This window comes from Clarias gariepinus, chromosome 15 (assembly GCF_024256425.1).
Source record: "Clarias gariepinus isolate MV-2021 ecotype Netherlands chromosome 15, CGAR_prim_01v2, whole genome shotgun sequence".
Lineage (NCBI taxonomy): Eukaryota > Metazoa > Chordata > Actinopteri > Siluriformes > Clariidae > Clarias > Clarias gariepinus.
Window position 1 is genome coordinate 26,044,925 of NC_071114.1, and position 26,481 is coordinate 26,071,405.

At 40.2% G+C, this 26,481-nt stretch overlaps 1 protein-coding gene across 8 annotated transcripts in view; it reads right to left on the minus strand.

Moving 5' to 3' along the window:
• The window catches only part of myo9aa (myosin IXAa), a 113,216-nt gene that overhangs the window by 1,792 nt on the left and 84,943 nt on the right, over window positions 1–26,481 (minus strand). For 5 of the 8 annotated variants that reach the window (XM_053512719.1, XM_053512724.1, XM_053512723.1 and 2 more), the window contains 26 exons: window positions 26,055–26,174; window positions 23,768–23,837; window positions 18,950–19,078; window positions 18,652–18,691; window positions 18,429–18,551; window positions 17,499–17,579; window positions 17,293–17,403; window positions 15,397–15,519; window positions 15,052–15,201; window positions 13,164–13,477; window positions 11,345–12,811; window positions 11,154–11,268; window positions 10,712–10,909; window positions 8,122–8,228; window positions 7,887–8,017; window positions 7,574–7,782; window positions 7,353–7,469; window positions 6,274–6,462; window positions 4,641–4,688; window positions 4,410–4,521; window positions 4,121–4,182; window positions 2,910–3,102; window positions 2,666–2,794; window positions 1,616–1,721; window positions 1,335–1,466; window positions 971–1,094 (listed from right to left, as the gene is read on the minus strand). In XM_053512719.1, coding sequence (XP_053368694.1) covers window positions 971–1,094; window positions 1,335–1,466; window positions 1,616–1,721; window positions 2,666–2,794; window positions 2,910–3,102; window positions 4,121–4,182; window positions 4,410–4,521; window positions 4,641–4,688; window positions 6,274–6,462; window positions 7,353–7,469; window positions 7,574–7,782; window positions 7,887–8,017; window positions 8,122–8,228; window positions 10,712–10,909; window positions 11,154–11,268; window positions 11,345–12,811; window positions 13,164–13,477; window positions 15,052–15,201; window positions 15,397–15,519; window positions 17,293–17,403; window positions 17,499–17,579; window positions 18,429–18,551; window positions 18,652–18,691; window positions 18,950–19,078; window positions 23,768–23,837; window positions 26,055–26,174 — 4,700 coding nt within the window. The remainder of the gene's footprint in view (window positions 1–970; window positions 1,095–1,334; window positions 1,467–1,615; window positions 1,722–2,665; window positions 2,795–2,909; window positions 3,103–4,120; window positions 4,183–4,409; window positions 4,522–4,640; window positions 4,689–6,273; window positions 6,463–7,352; window positions 7,470–7,573; window positions 7,783–7,886; window positions 8,018–8,121; window positions 8,229–10,711; window positions 10,910–11,153; window positions 11,269–11,344; window positions 12,812–13,163; window positions 13,478–15,051; window positions 15,202–15,396; window positions 15,520–17,292; window positions 17,404–17,498; window positions 17,580–18,428; window positions 18,552–18,651; window positions 18,692–18,949; window positions 19,079–23,767; window positions 23,838–26,054; window positions 26,175–26,481) is intronic. The other 3 variants (XM_053512722.1, XM_053512725.1, XM_053512726.1) reach the window with 3 other exon arrangements.

The window sequence follows — 26,481 nt, forward strand, 5'->3', positions numbered from 1 at the left end:
GTTCGGACAAAGTATAACACTGACATAACTTACACAGTAGCATTTTTAGGCAGACAGACTGTATAAAATGCCTCTATGCCGCTGTAAAACTGGCTCCTTATCCAATATACTGTAACAAATCCCCCCCCCCCCACACCCTTTTTTGGTGCAAAGTTTTATTTGTTTATTTAAGTTGTATAAATTAGAATTTTAGGTCACTTTGGTCAAATGCTGTAAATTTAATGTGTCCTACAGTATACCACAAGAGAACATATTTTTTTTTACATTATTACATTATTACATTTTAGTCAACAAGTTCCGGGAAGCGCAAACTTCAAAAGTTTGCGTTTATTGTTTGAAAACTTACCCTTTTTTTTGCCGTTTCAGTTTTTCTTATTCATTACTAAAAGCACTCAGTCACACAGACTAGCTACTACAAACACAGACACAAGGTGTACACGTTACGGGTTACCTTTCTTGCTGCACTGGCCTGCGTGTTGTCAGATTAAACAAAGGAAAAGAAAAGGAAAACATTAGCTCCTAACGTAAATATGGTATTTAAAAAGGACACAGAACAATAAGATGAACCAGACCGAGGGACGAATGCCCACCATTGAAGCGCATACATTCCCGCTACGTGACTTTGTGAAAAGATGCCAGTGGAAGTGATCTGACTGAGTGGGACACAGATACACTGGAGTGGTGTAATGATGGTGACAGAGAGAGACCACAAAGTGCTGGGACTTGACCAATGAGGGGTGGCTGGAGTGAGCATACAGTACATAGTGAGTACGTACCGCCGCTGCACTGCGGGTTATGCTCATAAACCTAACCGCGATTACTACAGGCCTCTGGATTGGAGAGCAGACGGGATATGAAGGAACAGGGTTAAAGGGGTACGGCAGAGCACAAATTCAGGGTTAAAGTGTAAATGTGTGTCGTGGGATGTTGGGTCACGTGGCACCATCTGTTGTGTTTTGATTTTACTCACCATGGACCTACGGATAAACGTCAGACGGCTCTTTGCTTTATTCTCAGCGAACTCCAGGGTGTTGATATCCTTCAGCCGGGCTTTGTACTTGTTCATCTGCTCGTAAATGATCAGTTCTACACATCTGGATATAAAATACAAAAAAAAAAAAACGCGATAATGACATTTAGAGAAATTATTCACCAAACTCAGCAATTTATAACAAGCGATTTGACTGAAAAGTGGACCACAGATACTGTACATGTCAACAATTCAGCAAAAACGGCATCACAAAAAGTGAGTAGTGAAACTGTGGATGTAGTGTTTGGCAAACCATTCTGCTAATGCTATTGCTAATGCAAGCCAACAGAGTGTCATAACATACGCTGTGGTTTTGCTGATGTCCTGAACACTCTGCAGAGGGTCGATCGTGTCGGGACACCGCAGGATACAAGGAGCGAAAACAATGGCCAGCGCGTTGGCGGACATCCGGTTGGTCTCTTCTTGCAGAGCAATCCTGTAAGACACGCCCATGAACTTGTGTGAAGGCTCATAAACATGTACATACGGTGAAATGACCTTAAACCGTACATGTTGTGACGGATGATCGACGACTGCTACTGACTACGTTAATTTACATGAGAACAGGATTAGGAAGTCTCTCACCTGACCAAGTGGAAGATGAGCCTTTCCAGAGTGTTGAGGTGAGTTCTGCTGAGCTGATCGATCACAGAGTACACCCCTCGTACCACCTCTTTTTTTTCTTGAAGGCCTGGAAAAAAAAAAGTACATTTATTCTCCTGTGCGACAATGACCATGTGTACTGTATTTTTATTTTCAGAAACATACAGTCCCTGCTTGCGTATTGCAGTACAGGTAGTCCCCAACTAATAAACGAGTTTCGTTCCGGGAGCACGTTCGTAAGTTGGATTTGTTCTTAAGTCCGACACAGTAAATCTTATACACCTTTGACATGAGTATATAAAGTAAAGCATACCAATGCACTTGGCTAAATCTAAGCAGTCCATCTGTCCCCTTTCCCCACACTGCAATCATGTGGACAAAAACCATAACCGCATGTAAGCCAAGCACAACGTGCCTAACGAGTACATAATCTCACATGTGAAATGCAACAGTGTTGTCTGCACCCTTGAACAGACGCAATTTTGTCCAAGAGCCATTTTCCACTGTATTAGACAAGAAAAGAGATTCGGAAAATCCTCTGTTTTGTTGAGGATTTTCCGAAATGAGGATTATTCACCATCAGGACAGCTCTACGGGACAGACATTTTCTATCATCGTGCTCCCGGACTGATTTATTGAAACCGTTAAGGTTGAATCATTACTCCTGAACCCCACACATGTATATAATTTGGACATTTTATACATTCGCTTACACACTAAAAAGATTGTATATAATTGTAAATATTGGTATCAGGTGCACTGCAGTGTCTATCGTAAAATACATGTGAGCTACTTCCACAATTTATTTGCGTCTACAAATGTTTGTAGAACCGCGATCCTTTCGTATCTGCGGTTCTGTACAGCAAAACTAATTTTTATTTAATTATATATCTGGTATAAATACAATTAAGTAAGTACAGTATAATATAAACCTGTCCAGACGGTGAAGGATCTTTACTTCATTTCACCTTAACAAGGCATTGTTAAAAAAAAAAAATTTCCTGGTATAGCTAAGCCAGGCTAATCACTTACCCGTGGCTCTTAGAAATTCCTCATACAGTTCAAAGGTCATTAGGGGATTAGGCAAATCACGCAGCCACTGTTTGAAAACGCTGGCGATGACATGGATGTTGTAGTCGTCCAAGTTTGTACTGCTAACATCTGTACAACAACAATGAAATGACAAAATACATAATTTTATTCATAAGGAATGCTGACAACCATCACTACTTGTTGGTATCGTCTCTGTTCTATTTAATTAGTTTAAGTACCCTACCTGTATCCAGACCCTGTTTCAGTTCCTTGATCTTATTGGCAGAGCCAGATTTCCTATAGATGCCTTCTGTGTAGAGGCCATGCATCTCGATATAGTTAATGAGTTTCTCTACCACCAGAGGTACCGATCGGTCATCCTGGGTCAAACGGGAGACGTCTACACCAAACTGCCTTGATGATAGCTCAGGATCATACTATCCATAAACACAGACAAACACCAAACAATTAAAACAGTTAATAAGTTCAGAAACAAATCCACCATGAACAAACTGAATAATCTTTTTTTATTTTTTTTTATTACTGACTGTGCAAGACTTATTTTGTAATATGTTGATCTGGCTTCACTTTTGCTAATGGCCTCTTAAATTACTTACAAAGGCTGCACAATTTAATTATTATTTTTTAAATAATTCTGACACATTATTGCAAATGTGACTTAAACTGCAATAGAATTAAATATTCCATTTTATATCCAAACATATTTATCCAGGCCAAATAATTGGACAAATGATCTAATTTAGAGGACTTAATGTTTGAACCTCACACATACAGTATTAAAAACATTAAAAGAAATAAAAAAACTCTACATAAATTCCTATCAGGTATATTACCTGACATAAATTTCAGCTTTTTGTGGTTAAATAATTGCACAGGTCTATGCTGGAATTTCGATTTTTCTGTGATCAATTGTGTGGCTCTATTACCCACAATGCCGTTTGACTGGCTACTGATTGTGATTATGTAACAAGGACAATGCAGCAGCACTTTAGTCCTTTATTTTTCAAAGATCAGTTCTTTCATCTGTACACAGGTTATAAATATTAAACTTTCAACCTTATAATGCTATCGACTACATCACACTCTTCATCCTGTATATCTTTAGCCTATAAAATGTTCTGATATCTTTCTATTCGTGCTTCATTAGCTTTTCTATGGGATTAGACTGGAAGGGCTGACCTTTGGGCCCCATTAGTATAGATGAGCCTTTGGGTGTCCATGATCCCGTCACAAATTTACTGGTATATAATTCATATTCAATGAATTATATACCAGTTCAATATTATAATCAATTCTGTTGACCTAGCGGTGTGTTAGTCTTGTAGCTAGCTAATAGTATGTACTGTAATACGTTTCAGCATGGACCGTATGACTTATGTCTCAGACAGTCCAAGGAACAAATTTAATTCCAATTTGCATGTGATAGTTCCTTACCTTCTTGCTGCACTTGCTGATTGTCTTCAGACAGCACTTTCTGTGACAAGCGTATCGGCACACTACACACCAAACAGACATTTTAATCAGTCTCCCTTCAGCTAAAATCACGTCTCATGTACATCATACAAAAAGGTCACACAATATATAAAAAGCAGCTGTTAAGCTGAAGTAGGCATTGCTATACACACACCCCAACATGTGCTCAACAGTAAACAATTTGATTATAGTATTAGAACTGGGTTCTTGGCAATGTTCATGAGTCTCGAAGTAGTGGACACAAACTCACGTTTGCAAACGCACGCCCTGTCCATCATCCAGATTAGGGAGGAGCAGAACTCGCAATAGGTGGGGATGCTGTACTGAGTGGACTTGAAGATGTGGCCATTGTGTTCCTCTACCTGTTAAAAATAAACGAAAGAAAAAATAAAAAGGCGAGCAAAACAAAACAAAAAAACATAAAAATGAATAGTTTAATAAAAAGGCAATAATGCACAATACAGGTTGTAATCATACTCACAATATCAATGTCCTTCTTCCTCCTCTTCTTTCGATCCGGCTTGATGACCTGGAACACAAAATCAATTCAAAGTTATTTTACTATGGGATTCAATTACAAAACAACTAATCAAACAGTCATAAAAAATATATGATTATAATAATAACAGGCAACAAATATAATTTCCTGCCATTAGTAGTAAAGCCATTTTAATTACTTAGCTGAAGGTGGTCAAACTAGCCAAAAGAATGTGGACACCTGACCATTACACCTACATATCCTTGTTCAAAATCTCAGTACACATTTATTCCCCATTGCAGTTATAATAAGCTCCACTCTGCTAAGAAGGCCTTCCATCAGATTTCAGAGCATGGCTGTGGGAATTTGTATCCAATCACACATTGTACAAGAGCTTTAGTGAAGTCAGGCATTTAGACTATATTGCCAAAAGTATTCGTTCACATGCATATAAATTTGACTAACATCCAAGTCTTAATCCATAGGGTTTAATATAATGTTGGCCCTGCCCCCTTTGCCGCAGCTTCAGTTCTTGTGGACTTTCCACAAGATTTAGGAGTTTATTTACTGGAATTTTGTGACCATTCGTTGAGAAGATCATTTGTGAGGTCAGACACTGATGTTGGACGAGAAGGCCTTGCTCGCAGTTTCCGCTCTAATTCATCCCAAAGGTGTTCTTTATGGACCTTGCGTTGTGCACTGGTGTGCAGTCATGTTGGAACAGGATGGGGCCATCCCCAAACTGGTATCAAAAAGTTTAAAGCAAGGGTCCTGAGCAAAACTCTTGAAAAACAACCCCATACCAGTTCCAACATGACTGCGCACCAGTGCGCAAAGCATGGTCCATAAAGACATGGATGAGTGAGTTTGGTGTGGAAGAACTTTACTGGCCTGCACAGAAACCTGAGCTCAACCTGACAGAACACCTTTGGGATGAATTAGAGCGGAGACAGTCAGACAGGCCTTCTCGTCCAACATCAGTGTCTGACCTGACAAATGCGCTTCTGGAAGAATGGTCACAAATTTCCATACATTCCTAAACCTTGTGGAAAGCCTTCCCAGCAGAGATGAAGCTGTTATAGCTACAAAGGGGGCGGGGCCAACATCATCTTAAACCCTATGGATTAAAAATTGGATGTTAAAGTTTATATTCATGTGAAGGCAGGCAAGTGAATACTTTTGGCAATGTAGTGCATATGGGTGAGGGGCCTCCAGGTTAAGTACATCCCGAAGGTGTTCAGGGGGGTTAAAGTTATTTCTCTGTGTGGGTTCTTCCACTCCAACTATAACACACCATGTCCTCATGGAGCTCACTTTGTGTACAGGGTCACTGTGGTGCTGGATCTGGTTTGGACCAGTTGAAAAGCAGACATTCTATACGAAGTGTGTGCTTCCAAATCTGTGAGAAATGTTTGATGGAGACTCAGGTTAGGGTGTGACGCTTGGGTGTCCAAACATTCAGCCATTCTGATACATGCTGCACGTCAATCGTTGTCTGGTTTAAGTTGAAGTCCCAGGGTCGACTCCAACGTTATGGCTCAGTTAGCGGCACAGCTAGCGGACATTCGCCCGAGTTTTGATTTGACCGGTCAGAGATTAATTCTTTATCATTTTATGTAAAAACAGTTACAGTTACCTTGTTCATACTGCTGTCTAGTGGCTTATACTCCGTCATGAACTCGTCTAAGAACACTTTAAAGGTGTTCACCCAAACTCGAACGGGGGATTCGCTCCAGTCTCTCTGCTCCTGACGCATCGTCTTCTCTAGGATCTGCTCGAACAGTGCGTGTAGGTCTTTATACCGGATGCTTTTCCCATCATCCATCTGCATAAAACAATAAGCAAATAAGATAAAAATGACCAAATAGACCAATTTATAGATAAAATTATAGCTGGTTGCATTTCCTCTTTTTTATGTTAATAAATTTCATAATAATAACGCATATTTACTTCAAAACCATGGGGGGTGAAAACATTTGCTATTTACTGTACACCACCTGACTGAGATAATATTAAATTTACCATTTTAAGTTACACACTGGCAATGAGCTGTATTCCGCGGGATGGTGAACACGCAAATGGTTATGTAAATTTGTCGTCTGCGCATCTTTTGCACGGACAACTTTACCACAAATCCTACACACCACTTTAGACGTATCTCGTGGCTGTCCTCTTTCATTCGGTCTAAAGCCAGAGTATTGCCAGATAGGCGAATTTGCACCTTTTGTGCCTATTCATGCCAGAGTCCCGCGGCAAAATTGATTGACAGGTGTTAATTTGTGTGTAACTTATCTTTATTTATTTATGGTTTGATTATGGGTAAAACAAAGACCATGCGGGTCAGGTAGTGGAAACAGTAGGCTACAATTAATTAATTTGTTATGAATTAATTATTTAACAACCGTGTGCACTTTGTTGTCTGTAAAAACCCTGTAGATAGTCTTCCTTAGTTAGTTTTTGTTAATTTATGTTGTAATTTATGTCTTGTCTCTGCTAGCCAGCTAACTAGGCCTCTTAGTTAGCTAGTTCAGTTTTTCTGTTATATGTCAATTATTAGTATTAAAGACACTCTGTAACCATTTGAACTGTTTCTCTAATGTACTGTATTCTGAGTGATTTAAGGGAATAGAAATATGAAATGTAAAGAAAAGTTTCACAAATGTGATACTTAAACAAAAAATTCCCTGTTTATCAGTCGCTTATTAAAATACTCACAGTCAAAGCGGTGGTATAAGAGTTGAAAATGTTCAGGCGGAACTCCTTCAGTGCTTTTTTAAACACAACGTCCACCATTGTGTCCTTCTTACTGTCCTCAGTATCTAGATCAGCAATCTGTGAATCATTAGGTACATTAGGTACTGATTCTGATTTTAAGGTAATTAATTAACTCCTAAAAGAATCTTTAGACTAGTGCTTAAATGCATGCGGTACTGTACCTTCTTCATGAGGAACTCGTTCATACTCTTGTAGTCGTTTGCACATGTGAGGATCTGTAGTGCGTCGTTCTGCCACTGGGCGGGCTCTAGAGCTGCGCTGCTGATCTTTACACTGCGATGCCGCTTCACTTTGGGCGAGGGCTCCTTGTTCTCCTTGAACTCTGGCAGAGAGCTGAATTCAGGGCTATTAGGAGGGGACAAGGACTCTCCTGCACACACATACACACACAAAAAAAGAAGTCTTTAACACAAGAATCTACATGGGGGAAAAAAAAAAACATTCTTGTTTTATTACTTGTGACCATCATCTCACCTTCCGCCACGAGGAGTGCAGTATCAGGGTAGTCCCCATCTAGAGACTCACCGGCATACATTAGTCTGTCTCTGGACGTTTTCTTCTCTCCCTGCTTTGTCTTTCCCCAGAACTTCATCTTGCCCCGAACCCTGAGCACAAAACGCACACATTATTTTTGATGCTTCCAGAGGGAAAATAGCTAAAAAAAAAAAAGAAAAAAAAAAAGAAAGAAAGAAGCAGCCTGGTTTCCGACCTTCCGTCTCCATGTGAAATCTTTCTCAGCGAGTCACCCTTGCCGAGGTCCCCAGAAGACATGGCTTTATGCATCATCCTCTTCTGCTCTCCGAGGAATGTGGATGGCTAAGAAATGACAAAGCAGTTTGTTTAACCTGATAACAGAGCAGTCTGTTATTTGTACTTTCGAGTCATGTTAAAAAAAAATAAAAAAAAAAGAACTCGCAACTGATACGAACATTACTGTATAATCAAATACATTAACTCTTCACATACAACACACAACAGAACATTCTTTTTTTCACTATAATTAACACTATCATTACCACTATTGATTATTTACAGCTTATACAAGATTAACAACTAATAGAAAACCATGTATCTCTATATAGTGCTTCTGGAGTGTATGTATGATTACCACAGACAGGAATTTCAACATGATTAAGGACAGCTGTTAATTGAATTAAGAGTTTAAAATACTATGAGGAAGACATAAGTACGGTGGCCCTGAAGTGCAAAACAAATTAACAAATCTGAAAACAAAAAAACAAAACTGAAAACAAAATAAAACCCAAAACAAAACAACAAATTCAAAACCAAATTAACAAAAGGGAAAACAAAATAATTTAAAACCAAAATATCAAAACCCAAAACAAAATAACAAATCCCAAAACTAATTTGTTATTTTGTTTTGGGTTTTGTTGTTTTGCTTTTGTTATTTTGTTTTCCATTTTGTTAATTTGGTTTTGAATTTGTCATTTTGTTTTCCGTTTTGTTAATTTGTATTGCACTTCTCGGCCAGTTAGATATAAACCAGAAAAGGTAGGTATAGTTTGCGAATGAAATTCTTACCGCTGATTGGACGAGACATCTGTCACTCAAGATATACAGGTAGTACTGTAGTAGCGGTAGATTCGTGTGTGTATGAATGTGCAAACATGTACTGTCCTTATTGTGGTTTCAAATATGCCGTTCTTAAGTCAGTTTTGTTTATTTTATTTTTTGCACTTCACGGCCACTGTAGTTTAAAGTGAAGCAGAACACACAAGAAACAAAGATAGAGAAACAAGTTCCTACTTCCTGTATATCTTGCGTGACAGATGTCTCGTAGAAGTGCAATACAAATTAACAAAACGGAAAACAAAATAACAAAATCAAAAACAAAACAACAAAACCCAAAACATAACAACAAATTAGTTTTGGGTTTTGTTATTTTGTTTTCGGATTTGTTAATTTGGTTTTGAATTTGTTATTTTGTCTTGGGTTTTGTTGTGTTGTTATTTCCTTTTTTAATTTATTTTGTTTTCAGTTTTGTTAATTTGTTTTGCACTTCACGGCCACCGTACATGAGGGGACGTCTTACCAATACCGTTCTTTACTTTTAGCCTATTATTAAATAAAAAGCCACTCTGGAGATTATTCATGTTAATTTAATTGGACAGATTTACAGCTTTGTATACAAAATTGCTTTGACTTAAGAAAAAAAAAAAACGGAAAAAAAGTAAACGGTGTGATATACAAGAACAGACAGATGACATAAAATTGACTGCTGCTATTTTGGATAAAAAAAACTTATATTTCGACGTAGAGATCCAAATACGCATCGAAATTTTTTTTTCTTTCCAAATTACAACTAACGAATAAATGAAGTAATGCACAAGCTAATAAAGTAGAGAACAACTGCCCTCAGAATTTTACTGTAGGTAGGTTTTTTTTTTTGTTAAAATTCTTGCCATAAATAATCCACATACACAACTGAAAAGATTTAAACATTTACAGTATGGCATTTCATCCAAAGTGACTTGAAACACTGGAGTATTCCATTAAATACAAATAGATGAACAATTGGACACTCAAAGAACTTACATCAATCAATGAAAAACATTTGCTGCAAAAAGCATGAAAGCAACAGAAGACAAGATAAAAGATGGTGAGAAACTGTGAATAAATCTACAGGATAAGGGAAGGCCAAAGGAGACACCAGAGACACCGTCCTGCTCCTGGCGCTTATAGGAAACTACCGGTGAGGACAGAGAAACAGCCGGCGTCTAAAGAGCATGCAGTGGTGATTATTCTGGGTGCTAAGCCATGGAGAATCTCTGACTAACGCAGATTGCAGGCAAACCCAGAGCTACGATGACGGTTATGGTCTAAATTAGTGCAATAATCAGAATGTAAAGCATAGTTGGATTAACGGATTTTTAACAGTCGGAAGCGGAATCACTCTTGGTTTAATCAACATCTGTGTGGCTGAGATTTACAACAATGCCCAGATCACAATCTACAGTATTTAAAACTAATAAATGGTCTGAGAAATCATTTGGGTTTGTGTCCATCATATTTTGGGGGGTTTGTGTCTTATATATATATATATATATATATATATTTTTTTTTTTTATAGTTTCTGCCATCACAGATGAGGATGATCTTCAAGAAATGTTTCCTAGATTACAGTGTACACTGTGAAATCCACAGTGCGGCAGCTCTTTAAGCGGTGAGTACAGAAGGTCTAGGAGATTCTGTAGGTTAGCTGTAGAGAGAAACCACGCTGTTGGGGCTGGCGTCGTAAGATGGCCACGGTTTTTGGGAAGCGTGGGCCGTTTAATTACCATTTCAGAGTCACTGTGACATGCGTCTAGTGTCCCCCCCTCTGAGTCCTGCTTGGGGAGGGGTGGGCCAATGGACAGAGGGGTCTCATCATACTCTTCCTCCTCTGACTCCCCCTCCCCTGGAAGATTTGAACCGCGGGTCAGGAAGTCTGCGCGTGTCCGCGCCATGCGGGCTTTTTTATGGCCTGGTCTGGCAACCTGATCAACCAAACAATAACAACACAAGTAAAAAACGCTTCTGTGACGAACCCCGCTGTGTAAGCAGGTGCTCCTCTTATCCAAGATGGTCTCTCCTTAACAGTTCTTACATTACATACAAAAATGCACTCGTGAGTAATAACAATAGAAATTCCTGAGGATTTAAAACACTATACAAAGCTAGTGGTGTCGAATATAACAGTCATTTGCTTAAGAATTTTATTTAAAACATTTTTTGTCTTACCTCACGCCCTTTGAGAGGCTTCACGGATTTAATATCTGAGGTTCTGGCCTCCTTCTGAACTCCCGCAGACTTCCCTCTAACGGTAATTCCCTTTTCAAACCTGTAACACAGGTGTCTATCAAGTTTCCGCTAAATTAGTTTCTACTATTTTGGAAGGGCAGCATGTTATTTTAAAAAAGGTCGATACTTACGTCGAGAAGGAAACCTTGTCCTTGGGAGAGAAAAAAACATCTCCACGTCGCTCGGACATGTTAATGTTGACACTTGAGGTAGGTGGTTTCTTTTGGACTTCTTTGGGGGCACCCTGATGAGAGTCTAAGGTAAGTTTTGGAGACCATCCATCGGAGACATTCTGTTTGCCCTTTGGTCTTTCTCTTGTTTTGGTCGGTGTACCCTGTTTGTCTTTTGTTTGTAGTGAGATGAGATCAGGCTCTGGCTGTGCTATAGGGTCACTTCTGTCCGAGGCCTTTCTGAATCTTTCTTGCCTACTTTGCTCAATCCTTTGCAGGGCCTCGCCTCTCTGCTTCTCAAACATCTCTCTTTCGAAATAGGCAAAGTCCTTGCGTTGCTTCTCCAGGATCTCCTTCTGCTGGCGGATCTGCTCCATCATCTCCCTTTCATTCTGCTCTTGCTGGTGCTTCTGCCGCTCCTGTTTGGCCTCATTGAGCTTCTCAAGCCTCTCCAGCATGGACCTGGTGGTTCTTTCACCATGCACCGGGCTGGGAGGCTCACTGGTCTGAACAGAACTGTCTCTTACATCTGGTGGCTTCAAATCAGACAAGGCATCAGGCAAGCCGTCCTTCTGCATGCTAATCACAACCACAACCGGTCTGTGTGACAACGGCTTTCCGTCCTTTACTGGCTTTTCTGGACTCTGATGCTGTGAGATGGATGAGTTCATACTAGACTTTGCAAAGACAGAGTTGTTCTCTTGAGCAGGAACATAGAAAGTAGGAAGAGAGTTCTCCAGTTTGGACAAAGCAGGAAGATTGTCTGATTCGGCTTTGAAAATGGCAGGCGACTGAGGTTCAGGGGGAAGTGCAAGCTTGGGGCTGCTAGGGAGCACTTCATGTAGGGGAAGTGCTGAAAAAGATGAGTTAAGGTCCCCCGACTCATCACATGAAGGTTTTTCTTTTGCATAGTCATCCATACTAACCAGCTCAAAGCTTCCTTTCGAGCTTTGACTATCTGGAGTGCCTTGAGGTGACAGGGCACCATCACTGGGAAACTCCACAGACCAGCGCCTGTCCTCGGATGGAGATGTTCCCCCTGTGGAACGCACCTTAAGAAGCTCCAGGCTAAACTTGGCCTGCTCCAACTCCCGCATACGCCGGCTTTCTCTTTTAGCCCGTGTTTTTAGGCCCGTGCTGGAGTCATCGAATGGGCGTGCTCGCTCTCTGATCACCACTTGAGCTCGTGGTTGTGCTTCTGTCTCTTCTTCTTGCATCTGTTTACCCTTCTGATGCAACTCTTCCTGGGGAGCATCGGCCTCACGAAGGTGCTGGAAGCTTCTTTCTCGCTCCTCGAAAGAACGGTCCTCCCACATGCTCACATCCAGACCCATGATCTTTAGTTTTTCTTCCTCTGGAGATGATGGGCTTGTTTGTCCATTTAGCAGCTGTGTGTCCTTCAACTTCTGCTCTTTCAGTTCCTGGAACCTATATGTTTGAAAGATACCAAAAAGACTGATGACAGCTGCTGAGGATGTTGAAAGACTAAAAGAATACTTCCACTAATTTAAAAAAAACATGAAAGAATTGCATAAAATAAACATTTATCCAACTGAAACAGGACCAGAACAACTTTACACTTCTCCCAACAAACTGCTTCTGCTCAGTGCTGAAGTGTTTTTTATAAACCCGGAGATTTCTGCTTGACCTACTACCAATAAGATTTGGGCATGAACAAGCTTAGGCCACGGATTGGACTGATCCAGGATATTTTAGGGTCCTGATTGTTGAGCAACATGTCTAAACAAAGCAGGTCTCTGTATTGAAAGGACTCACTTACCTTTGCCTTGCCAAACAACCTTGACACGCTGCTTGGAAGAGAATGATGACATGACGTTGATGAAGGTACTGCTCCCTGGTCTTGTAGCTTCTCCAGGCGGCTTGGATGATGACAGCAGCTTGACCGCGTCTGTAGCAGCACAGTCTCCAGCTTCTTTGGATTATCACTACTGCTTCCTTCCACATCAGGAATCTGCGGCGCTCATGGAATCCTCTCCAGGCTGACTGTAAGCAGATTGCTGCCCCCTGTCTGACATTATCATCATACTGTAGCTGCTCGTCTCTTTGCTTGGCCTGGATGCTCCGCCACCAATCCTGTACATTAGAGAAAGAAAGAATGTGGGTCTGACGGGTGAAACTGGGTAGCCTACCTTTCGGGTGCTTTCAGGGGGTTTACAGTTAATAGTCCGTTTGAAACGAACCCTACTGCAGGTGAGAAAACATCACATTCTGTGCTGCGCCTAAATAACCGCCTAAATGAACTCTAGACAAGTCGATTGCCAGGAGAAAGCATTTTATTGCTGAATCAAACATGACTGCAGGAATTGACCCAAGCAATGCCATGTGTTTTTTTTTGTGCAACTGCAATACACAAAATGAGTCTAAGGGCTGAGCTGTCACACTGTAAAAAAGCTATGTATTCTGGATGTTTGGACGGGTAATCCAAAAGAGAAAAAAGGCAGGTTCAAAATAATATTTCAGGCAATCTCTTTCCTTATATATTACCTCATCTGTTATACTGAAATTCCAGCCGCTTAACACACAGTACGACTGCTGATCAGTCCCTGCTATCTGATATCACCCAAATGAGGTTCCCAGTCGAATCTAGTTCCTACTGTCATCTAAGGGATTTTTTTTATTTATTTATTTTTTTTTTAGGAAAAAAACTGTTGTTAAAATCGCTATGAAATGAACTGAATGAACTGAACTAAATTGAATTGAATTAACGTTAGATGAGGAGGTCTGGGGTGCAATCAAAGTTCCAGTTCATCCCAAAGGTGTTCCGTGGGGTTGATGCCAGGTTTTGTGTGGAACACTCAGGTTGTTTTATTCCATACTTGGCACACCATGTCTTTATGGTGCTGGCCTTGTGATGTTGGAAAAGATAGAGAAACTGTAATGTACCCGAGCCCCTAATAACAAAACTGTACTTCATATTAACTTAAGCACGTCTCCTGTTACACTAAACCTCCAGCTGCTTAACAGTATGACTGCAGATCAATCTATCTGATAATCACCCAAATGAGGATGTTTTTTTTTTCCTTGCTGCTGTCGCTCTTGGCCATTATAAAAATCACTTTATAAATAAAACTGAATTAAATTGAGTAGTAAGGCTCTGCAACAAGACAAATAGATGTAAAAGTTTTCTTAACATCTGGGCATGTATTATTTTTATTATTATTATTATTATTATTATTATGAAAACATTATAGATCATATATGTGCAGAAATAAAGTTTCTTAGGCATCCTTCCATCAGTTTTTTTTAGAGGCAGTAATTTGAAAAAAGAAATAAAATTAAATGCATTAGTGTCTAAATGAAATATGAGTGAAATACTTAAAATGATTTGATTTCTCAAAAGGATTGACGGTACAATAACACATCACGTTGAAAAGGTTTTGATTGCTAGTACAATATTTACATTTCCATAGATCTTTTCTCCACTTTAGCCATATTTATTATTGTTCCATCAAGCAAAGCTGCACCACATGTTCTTACGAGTAGGAATTGAGCTACTGAACAGCAAACGCAGCACTAAAATACCAAAAATATTTTTTTCAGTACTATGCGGACACAAAGAGCCAGCGAACCAGAACAAACACAAGACACTCTTAAAGAGTAGAAGAATACAGAAAACATAGAATCGTTTTTAGAGACATGAGCCTTACCTGTATGAGGTGGGTCGCGTGCTTCATCCTGAGAAAGATCTTCCTCTCGCGCACAGCTCGGAAACGGCGCTGGAGATTGACGATCCTCCGTAGCACCTCCTGATGGAGCAGATCCTGCAGTCTCTGGCGCGCCACCTCACGCATGAACACCTGGCCCGCACACACCATCTTAGTGACCAACACATTCTCTAGGAATGCGACTAATAAAAGTGTGTACTGTGTGTCATGCTACAGCTATGGGTTGTGGTCACTTAGATACCTAATTCACTTAAATTAAAAGAAATTAAATTCCACTACAGTAACGCTTTCGCTACGTTCATCGAATACTGAAAGGTGCAGTCATACCATCGTGCGGCCCACTTGAAAGCCATCGGGGGCGAGGTCCGTCTGGCAGATGTAGCGCCTGATGTCCTCCTGCATGGCCTGTACGTCCTCAGGTAGCATCACGTGAAAGTGCCGGATAAACTCCTGAGGGAACGGAATAGAAAATGAACTTTGACATATATTTTATTTGCTTATGGGACGTGATTTATATGACATACAGCTGTTTAAGCTGTTTACAGAGCCCCTGCTGTGAAGATTAGACATATTCAAAGCAGTTAAGATGATCAGAAAAACATTTATCTTATTGCTGAAAGGAACACGAGCTTCCTTCTTCGCGGGCTACTGGAGGGAGAGGTAGGGGGCGGCATGAGAGACGCATGCTCTGTGTATGTAATTATCGTAAGCCGCGTTCATAAGGAACAGTAGAGAGGCTGTGGAGGAGGTCAAACTGCCGAGGTGAGCACACCGTCCAGACATTCGGCAATAAAGTCTCCATGTCACTCCTGAGCCAGGGGACTTACCGCAGATGAAAACAGTTTAATTCGGTTATTACGTCTGGACTAGACTATTACGTGAACTGTATTACCCAAAAGCATATTTTAAAATGATGACAAATTAACAGGTTATTGAAATATAAACTCACTGGATGCTGGAATCTACAGTATGAACCCCATCAACCTTCGTATGTTTTTGTTTGTGAGTATTTTAGAAATTACAGACTATTCTTAGAGTGACACAAATAACCATAATACAAACTTGGTGAGCGGAAAAACATCTCAGAACACACAGCGGATTAAAGTCCAGGGGTCAAGGGTCAACAAAGGCTCTACACCTCAGAGCCTGTTAGCCAAAACTAGGAATCTGAAGCTACTTTACAATGGGCAGGAGCTGGACATTTAAAGACTTAGAAAAAGGTAAAAATGAAAATAAATGGATGACCGAATGAATCATGTGAATAAATAAACAAATACACATATTATCATCATACTACAATACATCTCTTCCACAATATTTGCAGACACAGCATTTTTTTTCATATTAGTATTTAGTCTTCTTCTTTCTTCTTTGTCTTTCGGCTGTTCCCTTTCAGGGGCCGCCACAGCGAATCATCTGCCTCCATCTAACCCTATCCTCTGCATCCTCTTCTCTCACACCAACTACCTTCATGTCCTCTCTCACTGCATCCATAAATCTCCTCTTTGGTCTTCCTCTAGGTCTCCTGCCTGGCAGTTCCAACCTCAGCATCCTTCTACCAATATATTCACAATCTCTCCTCTGGACATATTATAAAGTATTATTGCAGTATTATTACTAAATATTAGTATTAAGTAGTTATTAGTATCAAGTTACTTCCAGTGCGTTTGGTTGTAGGCATCTCAGTCTATAGCTGTTTAAAAAATGATAGAATTTTGCACTTTGGAATAGACGTGAAACAAAATCTCGCGATCAGGAGCTCAATATTCTAACCACTGAGCCCCATATTATTATATATTACTTAAAGCATCATTTTCATGGTATATTAGTCTTGATGCCTTGTAGGCACGTCTTGAAAATTATCAACACTAAAAACACAAGCTTTAAATTGATTACATTTTTGACCTCCTGGTACAAGATGTAAAGTGACGCCAATAAAAATAATATTAATAACTCATGCTCAGTGACCACACCTAGGCATAGAAGACCAAAAACTGGAAAGTGTGAGTTCAGCCTTGGATTCCGGGGGTTATGAGCAAACACAGGAAATTATCCACATTTTCTAAAGCTTATACACCTCCTCAACAAAGAAAGAAAAGTTTAATCCAATTTCCAGAGGTTGTTCTAAGAGTGTTTTATGGACTCAAGAAGAAAAAAGAAAGAGAGAGAGGGAAAGCGAGATAGGGAAAGTATGTATGTGTGTGCACGTGCGTGTGTAAATACCTGAAAGGTATATTTGATGCTGTAGCCTGATTGTCTGATGCGCACAGTCTCCAGCATGCCTGTGTAGCGAAGCTGCCTCAGCACCAGAGCATCGTTAAATCTCAAGGGCAGCTTAATAAGAAGAGACAGATAAAGAAAATGAACACCTCCTTTCCCCCCCAAAAAAAAACATTTAGCGGTAAAATAGTGGTAGGGGGCAGACATACCTTCTCTGCGTTTGATCGGATGCACTTTACGAAGTAAGGCTCAGACTGGCCGAGAGTCTCCATCAGCTTATTGAGAGATGCCTGGAGAAAACAAAAGATTTACGACTGTGACGTCATTCAAGTGTGACACTAGCTCATGTGTAACATATTTCGAGCACGTTCTTTCCCCCCTCGAAGCGTGTTGAAGGTTTTATGACGTGCACATAGGCTTTATTTTAAAGTAATGACTTTACAAACGGTGGTGTAAAGAGCGCTATCGGCGTGGGCTGGTGTGCATGATTTACTTCCTGTGAGTTGAGACAGAGTTCATCTTGAAGGACAAAGGAACCGGGGAGACATTACTCATATATCCGGGCCTCAGCTCAGCCCTCAGCATGTGTGCGTGTGTGCGTGTGTGTGTGTGTGTGCGTGTGCGTGTGCCAGTGTCTGAACTGAAGAGAGGAAGGAAAAGCGTCTATTTTGGTGGTCAGGAATTTACTTTCTCTTCTTCCAAATAGAGCTTAATCAGACCCACAACAGGATGTGGGGAAATGAGGTCATACACACATTTGTGCAGGATCGGTGCCAGAGGTTGCGTGACAACACACAGCGATGGGTGTTTACGGCTCCCTGGTGCGTTTCTCTTTAAGAATGAGAAATCAGAATCCCGTGTAATTGTAAAAAAAAAAAAAAGAAAAAAAGTTGCTTAATGTGACGGAAGTTTCCTTGATTCTACACTGAACAGACAAGTAAAAAGTAGTTGAAATAGTAGACGAGCGAACAACAGTTGGAACGGCACTGAGTAATGTTACTGAACAGGATATAAAAAAAAAGAAGAAAAAAAAAGAATGACGTTTAAAAAAAAATATATTTTGTTTAAGGCCAGCCAAGAACAGTGTGAGGAATAATAACAACAACGTGGGGGGTGGTGAGGGTGAAGGGCACACAAACCTGAAACTGGGCACTAATACTTGGAGGTTTCTTCTTCTTGTGGAGGTGCAGCAGGGACTTGGTGATGCGATCGTGCAGTGTCAGGTTGCTCAGATACTTTAAAGACTTCACATCCAGCAGGTGCTACAGCACACAAAAACAAACAAACAAACAAACTAATCAACAGGGATATTCACAAAAAAACTATAATTAAAGGATAAGTCTGTATTTCTGTAATATTCACCTTCGGAAGGCTGGGTTTCATTTTGTAGTTTTTGTTCCTCCTGCATATAAGAGGTTAAATCAACCAACCAACCAAACAAACAAACAAAAAAAAGAAGATATGATTGATTGCAGATCAGACTGCGGTCACACTGCAGAGGTTCTTACAGTACTACAGAATTTAAAAGCGAGCTGGTTTTGTTTATAAAATTTGGTGCTCAGCTTTAATTTGTTACCAGTTTCCATGTTTGAAAAAAGCTGTACTGGGGAATGTGTGCGGAAACAGGAAAGGAAAAAAAAATCAGAATCAGAAATCTTACATCAGAATGCCATGTGCTCTTTCTAGAAGCTTGCTGCTGGTTGAGTTGATGAAGATCCCATCTTCATCTGCGATCGTACCGCTGGAAGACAGTCGACTTTGTCTCCCGGAGCGTCCATTTCTGCTCTCCCTAAAGGGGAAAAATAAACATGCATGAACACTGATTCTGGAGCGCACACGCTCTTAAATTTATTTAACACTTAGCTTCAAAGCTGCACGCACATGGGGGCCGTGCGGACAATTTAAGCCCATAAGTATAGTTAATGAAACTCATACTGACTGTGCTGAAAAGCTGGACTGCAGCTGTTGCAAAGTGGTGTTCTGTCATCTTATGGAGATATTCAGGGTAACACAATCCAATCAGGATTTACTTTATCAATCCAATAATTAATTATTTTATATATTAATAACCTATCATTCAGGTCACAGCTGGATGACTAACTGGACTGGTCAGTGAACACAGACCATCTGTCTAAGAAAGGTCAGAGCCGACTGTTGTTCCTAAGCAAACTAGTATCTTACAACATCTGTAATAAGCTCATGTTGTTGTCTTATCAATCGGTCATCACCAGTGTACATTTCTATGCGGTAACATACTGGGAGGGTCTCAAAAGCATTGATGCCACCCAATGGACAAAATGAGAGTTGGTTTGGTGGTTGGTTTGAAGCTGGAGTCTCTCCAGGAAGTGGCGGAGAGGACAAGACTAAACAAAAAATGCACACCACTGACTTCTGTCACAAAGCTGCTCCTTTGTCCCTAGAGCCATTCGGCTCTTCAACACCTCACTACAAGGGTACGGGAATGTGGCCTGGGAGAGCTAGACTTAGGTTCATCTGCTATATACATCACGGTGTTAAACTCTCTCATCTGTTAGCTTTAGGGTCTGCTCAGGGTCACCATGGATCCAAAGCCATCATCACAGGGAACATTCTGCAGGAAGTCACCAACCATGTGCTTAAGGAAGCCGGATAACCCGGAGGAAACCTCACATGGTCAAAGGGAGAACACACAATCCTCCACACTGATGCTAACTCTGGAGCTGTGTGGAGGCAACGCCATCCACCATGATTACATGATTTGCCTAACGATGACCAGAACAAAACAGTCCATGGCAGAAGGAGAAACTGTTACCTGAAGGCATAATATGATTTTATATTACTGAACACCGGCAGTGCAGCTTTGAGCCTCTCCATCTCCATACAGAATACAGGAACACGGAGACAGGCGTCTTATGCTCCATGATCATATTCTGTTGTGCATAATCAGCAGTTTTTGTAGGAAGTTAGATGACACAAACAATCCAGACCCTCTTTACAGGGACAGACTTTCTGAATTACAAGAAAGCCAGAAAAACATCTCCTTGAGTTAAATGCTTTAAAATTGGTATGGTAATTGGTATATTGTGGTTTAGTGAATTCTCACTATAGCTAAAACTTTACAGTAAGAAAAATATGTAATAATCTTCATTTAACTTTGAGCTTTGAAAGATTTAAGATCGCTTTCTTTCCACAGCTTCGCCTAGCTGAAGGAAAATCTATGACACCGCTCTTATCAGCATGGATTGATTGCTACTGTAGAGTCAAATCCACGTGAGAGCTTTGGCCCTGCAAGGTAAAGCCTTCTTGCTTCCCGGCTGAACAAACAGAAGCTCTTGTAACTTTTAAGCGGTCAGAGCGGTTAAACCTAATCCCAGTGATAACCATTCAACACAAACCACTTAGGCATGGGCTAAACAAAAAGAAAAACGGGAAAAAAGACAATCTACTGCTGGTCTTTGTAGTGTCCAGGGGAGAAAAAACAAAACAAAACAAAAAACACACACACACACAACACTACAGTACATCCATCTCAAGGGACGGCAGGAGGGCTGTGGCTGCTGAGAAGTTCAGTTTGCAGTTCTGATTGTGTGTGTGTGAGAATTAAACATGCTTCAGAGGCTTCAGCACGCACACACACACACAGACAGCACGAGGGCCAGGGAATGATTGTTAAGTTTCACACACAGTAAAAGCAAGTTGTGGGCAACAAGCGCAAAATTCCACTGAAAGTGGGAATGTTTTGGGGTTAGAGATTATTTCTGCTAAACTAAATTAAGGTTGTCGGAACATTCTGAACATTCTTAGAATAATATATCCGACACATTTGGCTTACGAGTGAGCAGATGTTAAAGAGCCGAGTACGGTGTTAGAGTTGGAGTAGTTTAACATGTGATAAAATATACGTAACAAGAAACAAATTTGTTTTCGGTGAAAGTAAAATGTTTACAAAGTTCAATTTAGCTTGGAAGGCTGCAACAGGATTTTTTTTTTTCAATATTTAACAAAACCGTGGTTTATATTCTGGAAACTCTTTGTGCTTTCCATGGAGTTACGTCCAACACGCTTGCATGCATTTACATCTGAGCCCAAAGGTCCCGGCCCAGACGCCTTATGACAGCAATAATAGCTGGTCTAGTACCTCTGGTTGATTTAAACCTCTGGCGTGGATGAACATGCTGCACACGAGGACTGTAAATAATACAAACTTCCATAAAACGATATGAACCAAAACTTCCTTCAATAAATAAATTTTCTTGCGGTCTGGATCTACAAAAACTCACAAGACAGAACGCTCTTGCGAATAGCTATCTCCATGAACTATAAGGTTTCTTAGCTTCCAAAAACATGCGTGATGATACCACGAAAAGAAGAATGTATGCACATGCTTTTCCACATGAGTTTTTATTCTAGCTGTCTGTCGAATCCATCCTTCAATCCAGTGCTTAAATCCAAGCCAAACATCTTTATATTCTGTGCAAAGAAACAAAACAAAACAAAAAAAGTTAAACTGTCTAAATAGTTTCAGGCTCCGTGAACCTGGACTCCTTCTCTGCTGTTTATCAGAAGCAGATGCTGCGTGAGGCCCACATGAGTGCGAATCCTGCTGCAGACTCAGTGTCAGCGTGAGGCTGGGAGTTATTCAGGCGCTCCGCTGTGGACTATAGGTGGTGGTGAAGGACAATTCAAAAAGTGTGTGTATATATCTCCCCTCAGCTCCATCCTCTGAGTGAATACAAGAGCTGTGCCTTTAACACCACAGGAAGCAGCTGCATGGAGTTTAGTGCTCACTTTGTAACCTAGCCAGCGTGCACGCTTGCAAATCACATCGAGTGAAAACAAAGGAGCTGTTGTGAGGCACTGGCTGAGGACACGAGGGATAATCCTGATAGCATGGAGTCGTTTGGGAGGTTGGAAGCGGAAGAGGCATCCCCGTGGTCTCTGCGTGCTTATCTGTGCTCCTTAAAGACCAGAAAAGATCTTATCCGAACTTCTCACAAGCCATTCGCAGCTTTACTTTTTAAACTTTTATAGATTTTCCTTTCATTTATTTATTAGTTTTCCAAATCTTGTTCATAGTGTTTGCTCAAAGACATCTTTTTCTTTTTGCCTCCATTGTATAGAAATTGATTGAATTGTTGTCCCTCTAAGAATGAGTTCACATACCATCTATTTTACATTAAGGCTAAAAGATGTCCTGGACCACAGAGTTGAGGATCACAGTTTACTTGATATTCTAAAGATTTTTACAGACCATGATGCATCTGAGTCATGAAAACACAAATCCAAATACTAAGTCAAAGAGAACATGCATACATACATGAAATTTCCTAAGTCAACCTTAGTCTCCTGGGGTCCCTATTTACATCAACTGTTATAGCTGAACTGGCTGCCACCTAACACAGTATGAATGCAGATCAATTCCTGCTTTTTCATTTCCCAAATGAGGATGGGTCCCCTGTTGAGTCTGGTTCCTCTTAAGGTTTCTTCCTACTGCCATCTCAGGGAGTTTTTCCTTGTCACATTCCATACAAACTTACATAATTCTTTTGGGTGTGTAAAGCTGCAGTGCGACAATGACAATTGTTAAAAGCGCTATACAAATAAAATTGAATTAAATACTGAGCATGTTTTTTTTATTTTTATTTCCTCCTATGGCACAGGGGCCCGCTCATCATTGCTTGCAACTATATTTTTAACTTCTCATTTTTCCTCCAATCTGTCAGTACCTCTGCAGGCAAAACTGTTTAATATTATTGAATTAATGAATTACTTTTATTCAAACTTTGATACTATGACTAACAAACCTTCCACAAAATAGTTTTGAAGATATTCTCACTTTAGATTGAAATATTTCTGATGCTTCATCTTAGCCCAATCCCAATTCTACCCCTTACCCCTACACTTAGCCCTATCCCTCCGTTTGGCGCGTTCACGTGAAGGAGTAGCGATGTCTCATTTCTCTTTTGGTCGGAGGGGTAGGGGTAAGGGGAATTTTCAAAAATAGAAAAATAGAATTGGGATTGGGCTCTTATCCTAATCTTGTGTTCGACAATTAAGTGCTCACTACGATTAAAATTTTGTGAAGCCTGATCTGAAGAGAATAACACTGACCATAATGCTTAAAGTTGATCGTTTTAGCTTGACAGTTTAAATAATTACATACATAAATCTTGATTTTTAGCCCTATTCTGTCAAAGAGTGCCAATAATTCTCAAGTTCCACCTCTGACTTTTGCTTCAATGTTGTATATAAATTAAGTTTACAGGGTGAAACACGAGAGAGCTATATACCGCTTGCTTATGGCTCAAACAGTGAACGCCTCTCAGTGTTCGGGTCTTTTAACCTGACCTTCTGCTCACTTGTGCAGTTTCTGGTTCCTCCTAAATGTGAACGTAAATAAAAAATAAAAATGTTTATGTGTAGGTTGTAAATACTGATCCGGTCAGAAGGAGAAACGCAGGGTGTGATGTTAAATTCGGTGTATGCACTGAGGTCTTACCGGCAAGAGCGCTCGTTGTTGCTGCCCTGCAGGTCTGAGAGTGGAGTGCGGGGAGTCCTCCGGCTCACACCTGCCACAAAAACAAAACAAGACAAAACACACGGCACAACTCTTACACACTGCCAGCATCTCTCTCAATGAACTGACTTTACACAACAAACACACCAGGCAGATACTGTAAGTGGGAGTGTAAGCTTTATGAATTAATGAACAGGTGGATTAGAAATGACCATTCTTTGTGCTGATGAGACGGTTTATACAAAACATGCTTTGTAATGCGCAGTGAAAGAATTCACACAGATCTGTGTCTGCTGTGGTCAAGTAGGGAAAAGAAAATGATGCAAACTCATAAAACAGTAAAATAAATAAATAAATAAAAAAAAAACATTAGGAAATTATTATTATTTTTTTAAATAATCTGGGTTAATTAGATATTATTTATAAAGCCTTTTTTAAAATAGAAAACTAACGAATTTATCACCATGTTCATGGTGTTTATTTTACAGAACAATTTACACTGGTAATTACACAAAATGCAAATGTTATACAAAACAAACAAGAAACAAACGTACCAAAGAATTATTTCTATAAAATCTAATTCTGTCAAAACAATTTATATTTCATCATATCTGGAAAGACTAAAACATAAGGTGTGTCCTGATCATCCTAAAGTACCCTGTGAAGTATACTTCATAGGGTGTTCGGCCATGTTAAGTGTGATTCCAATCAGCAGGGAGCAAAACTGTTCAGTTCAAAGTGAACTCTGCACGGTGTCGGGAACAAGTGAACTTAACCAGAAAAAAGAATGAAAATTTTCTTATAGGTTATTGTGTCTCGCCGGAGCGTAAAAAAACAACAACTAAAGTTCGAAAAAGAATTCATATATTCATTATCAATATCATCGTGACTTCGAGGCGTTTCCGAATGGTGTATTTTGAAGTTCCCTTCACCAATATGAGTAGGGAGCACCCTGTGAAGTACACTTCGGAATAAAACGCAGCTATTGTGTTTTCTCAGCTCCCAGCACACCTAATTTAACTAATCGTCTAATTAACAGCAGAGGGTGTGATGGAGCATGAAGAGAACAGTAACAGGGGCAGGGCAGGGTAGGTATTTACAATACTGCTCCTGGCAATCCACCTGCTCATTTTTAACTATTCAATTATTTAACTTATCAGCTTTTTAAACAGGCTTTACTGAACAGGAGCAGGGGAATCTCTCTCTAAAAAAAAAAAAGGTTCTCTAGGGCCAGGTTGCCGTTTCCCTGTAAAGAGTCTCTCGAATTCATGATGAACCTTTGTAAACACATCTGAAGTTATGCATAAACCTCTTGTCAGCTTTGTAATCGAGCCATGATGATTATTTAAGTATTTTGAAAGTGTGAACTGCCTCTACTGTATGTACGGAGATGTACATTAAGTAAGTTTCATTAAGTAAGTTACATTCTGCTAACACCTTGTAAAAATTTATTTACACCATCTGACCAATCAGAATCGAAAATATTGTATGACTCTCCGGTACAAGATTTATTTATTTTTTTAATCTACCCTGAAACATCTGGAGAATAAACGATATATAAGGGGATATAATATAAGGGGGAATCATATACCAGGTAAAAACAATACAAATGAATGTGCTGTTATCATTCATGAATAAAAGTGGCTTGTGACAAAGTATGAGATCAGTGCTGCTCAAGCAGGAGATGAGCTCGCACTGTGCCTTGGTGCTGCAGACGTAGGCGATTGTGCCACTGGATAAGCTTGCAGGCCATGCTGAACCCACTCCCACATTTGCGGCAACACACTCGTACATACCCACATGCACGCACAAACAGCTGTTAGTGAGTGAGAAAGAGAGAAAGGAAAACACATGCGGGCACGGATCTGACATCATGCAAGAAAGAATGCGGACTGACACAAAGACAGGTGCAGAACCAAAGGGCTTAGACAGGAAGGGGGAAGACCAGCTAAATGAGAACCGTAATAGAGTGGAGTATCGCTTGCAGTTTGACTCGCATCAGAGCAGATAAAATAAATAAATAACACAGCTGGATGACTGATTGTATTTAAATATAATGCTTTCGCAAAATGTATACATTTCACTAGTTGTAGTAGTCTGATAAACCAGCTGATGGAGGTGAAACGGTCTTTACATCTTTAATACTTTCAAATTTGACATCTTTTATAGGTTTGGCTTAGTTTTATAGCTGGTGCCTTCCCCCCCTTGATCGCCTCGGCCCCTGGGTGCAATGGAGTGAGGAGATGGAATAGTGGAAAGGCAGGCTTACTGTACTTCTCCTCCTTGCACCTCTGTAGGATCTCTAAGCTTCTCTGATGCACAGGGTGATGCAGAAAGCTAAAACTATCCACACTTTTCAAAACTGCACATGGAGCGGCAGCATCATGCCCTTGGGAAGCACAAAAAGAGAGAGAGAGAGAGAAAGAGAACGAGAGAGAAAAAGAGATGGAGAGATACAGAAAAGACAGATTAAATGGGTAGAAATAAGATGTGCACTGAATTTACTAGAGAATCAACTACAAAGCTTCAAACAGAGAAAGAGAGAAAGAGAGAGAGAGACACACACACAGGTACTTTAACTGAGACACCTAAGCACCTGTCTTCTCACTGGTGCACTTACTACCTAACCTCCATTTCAGTCACGTAAAACAAAGCCTGATGACCTTTACCGCTCAGCTAAGTGTGATGTATACAGT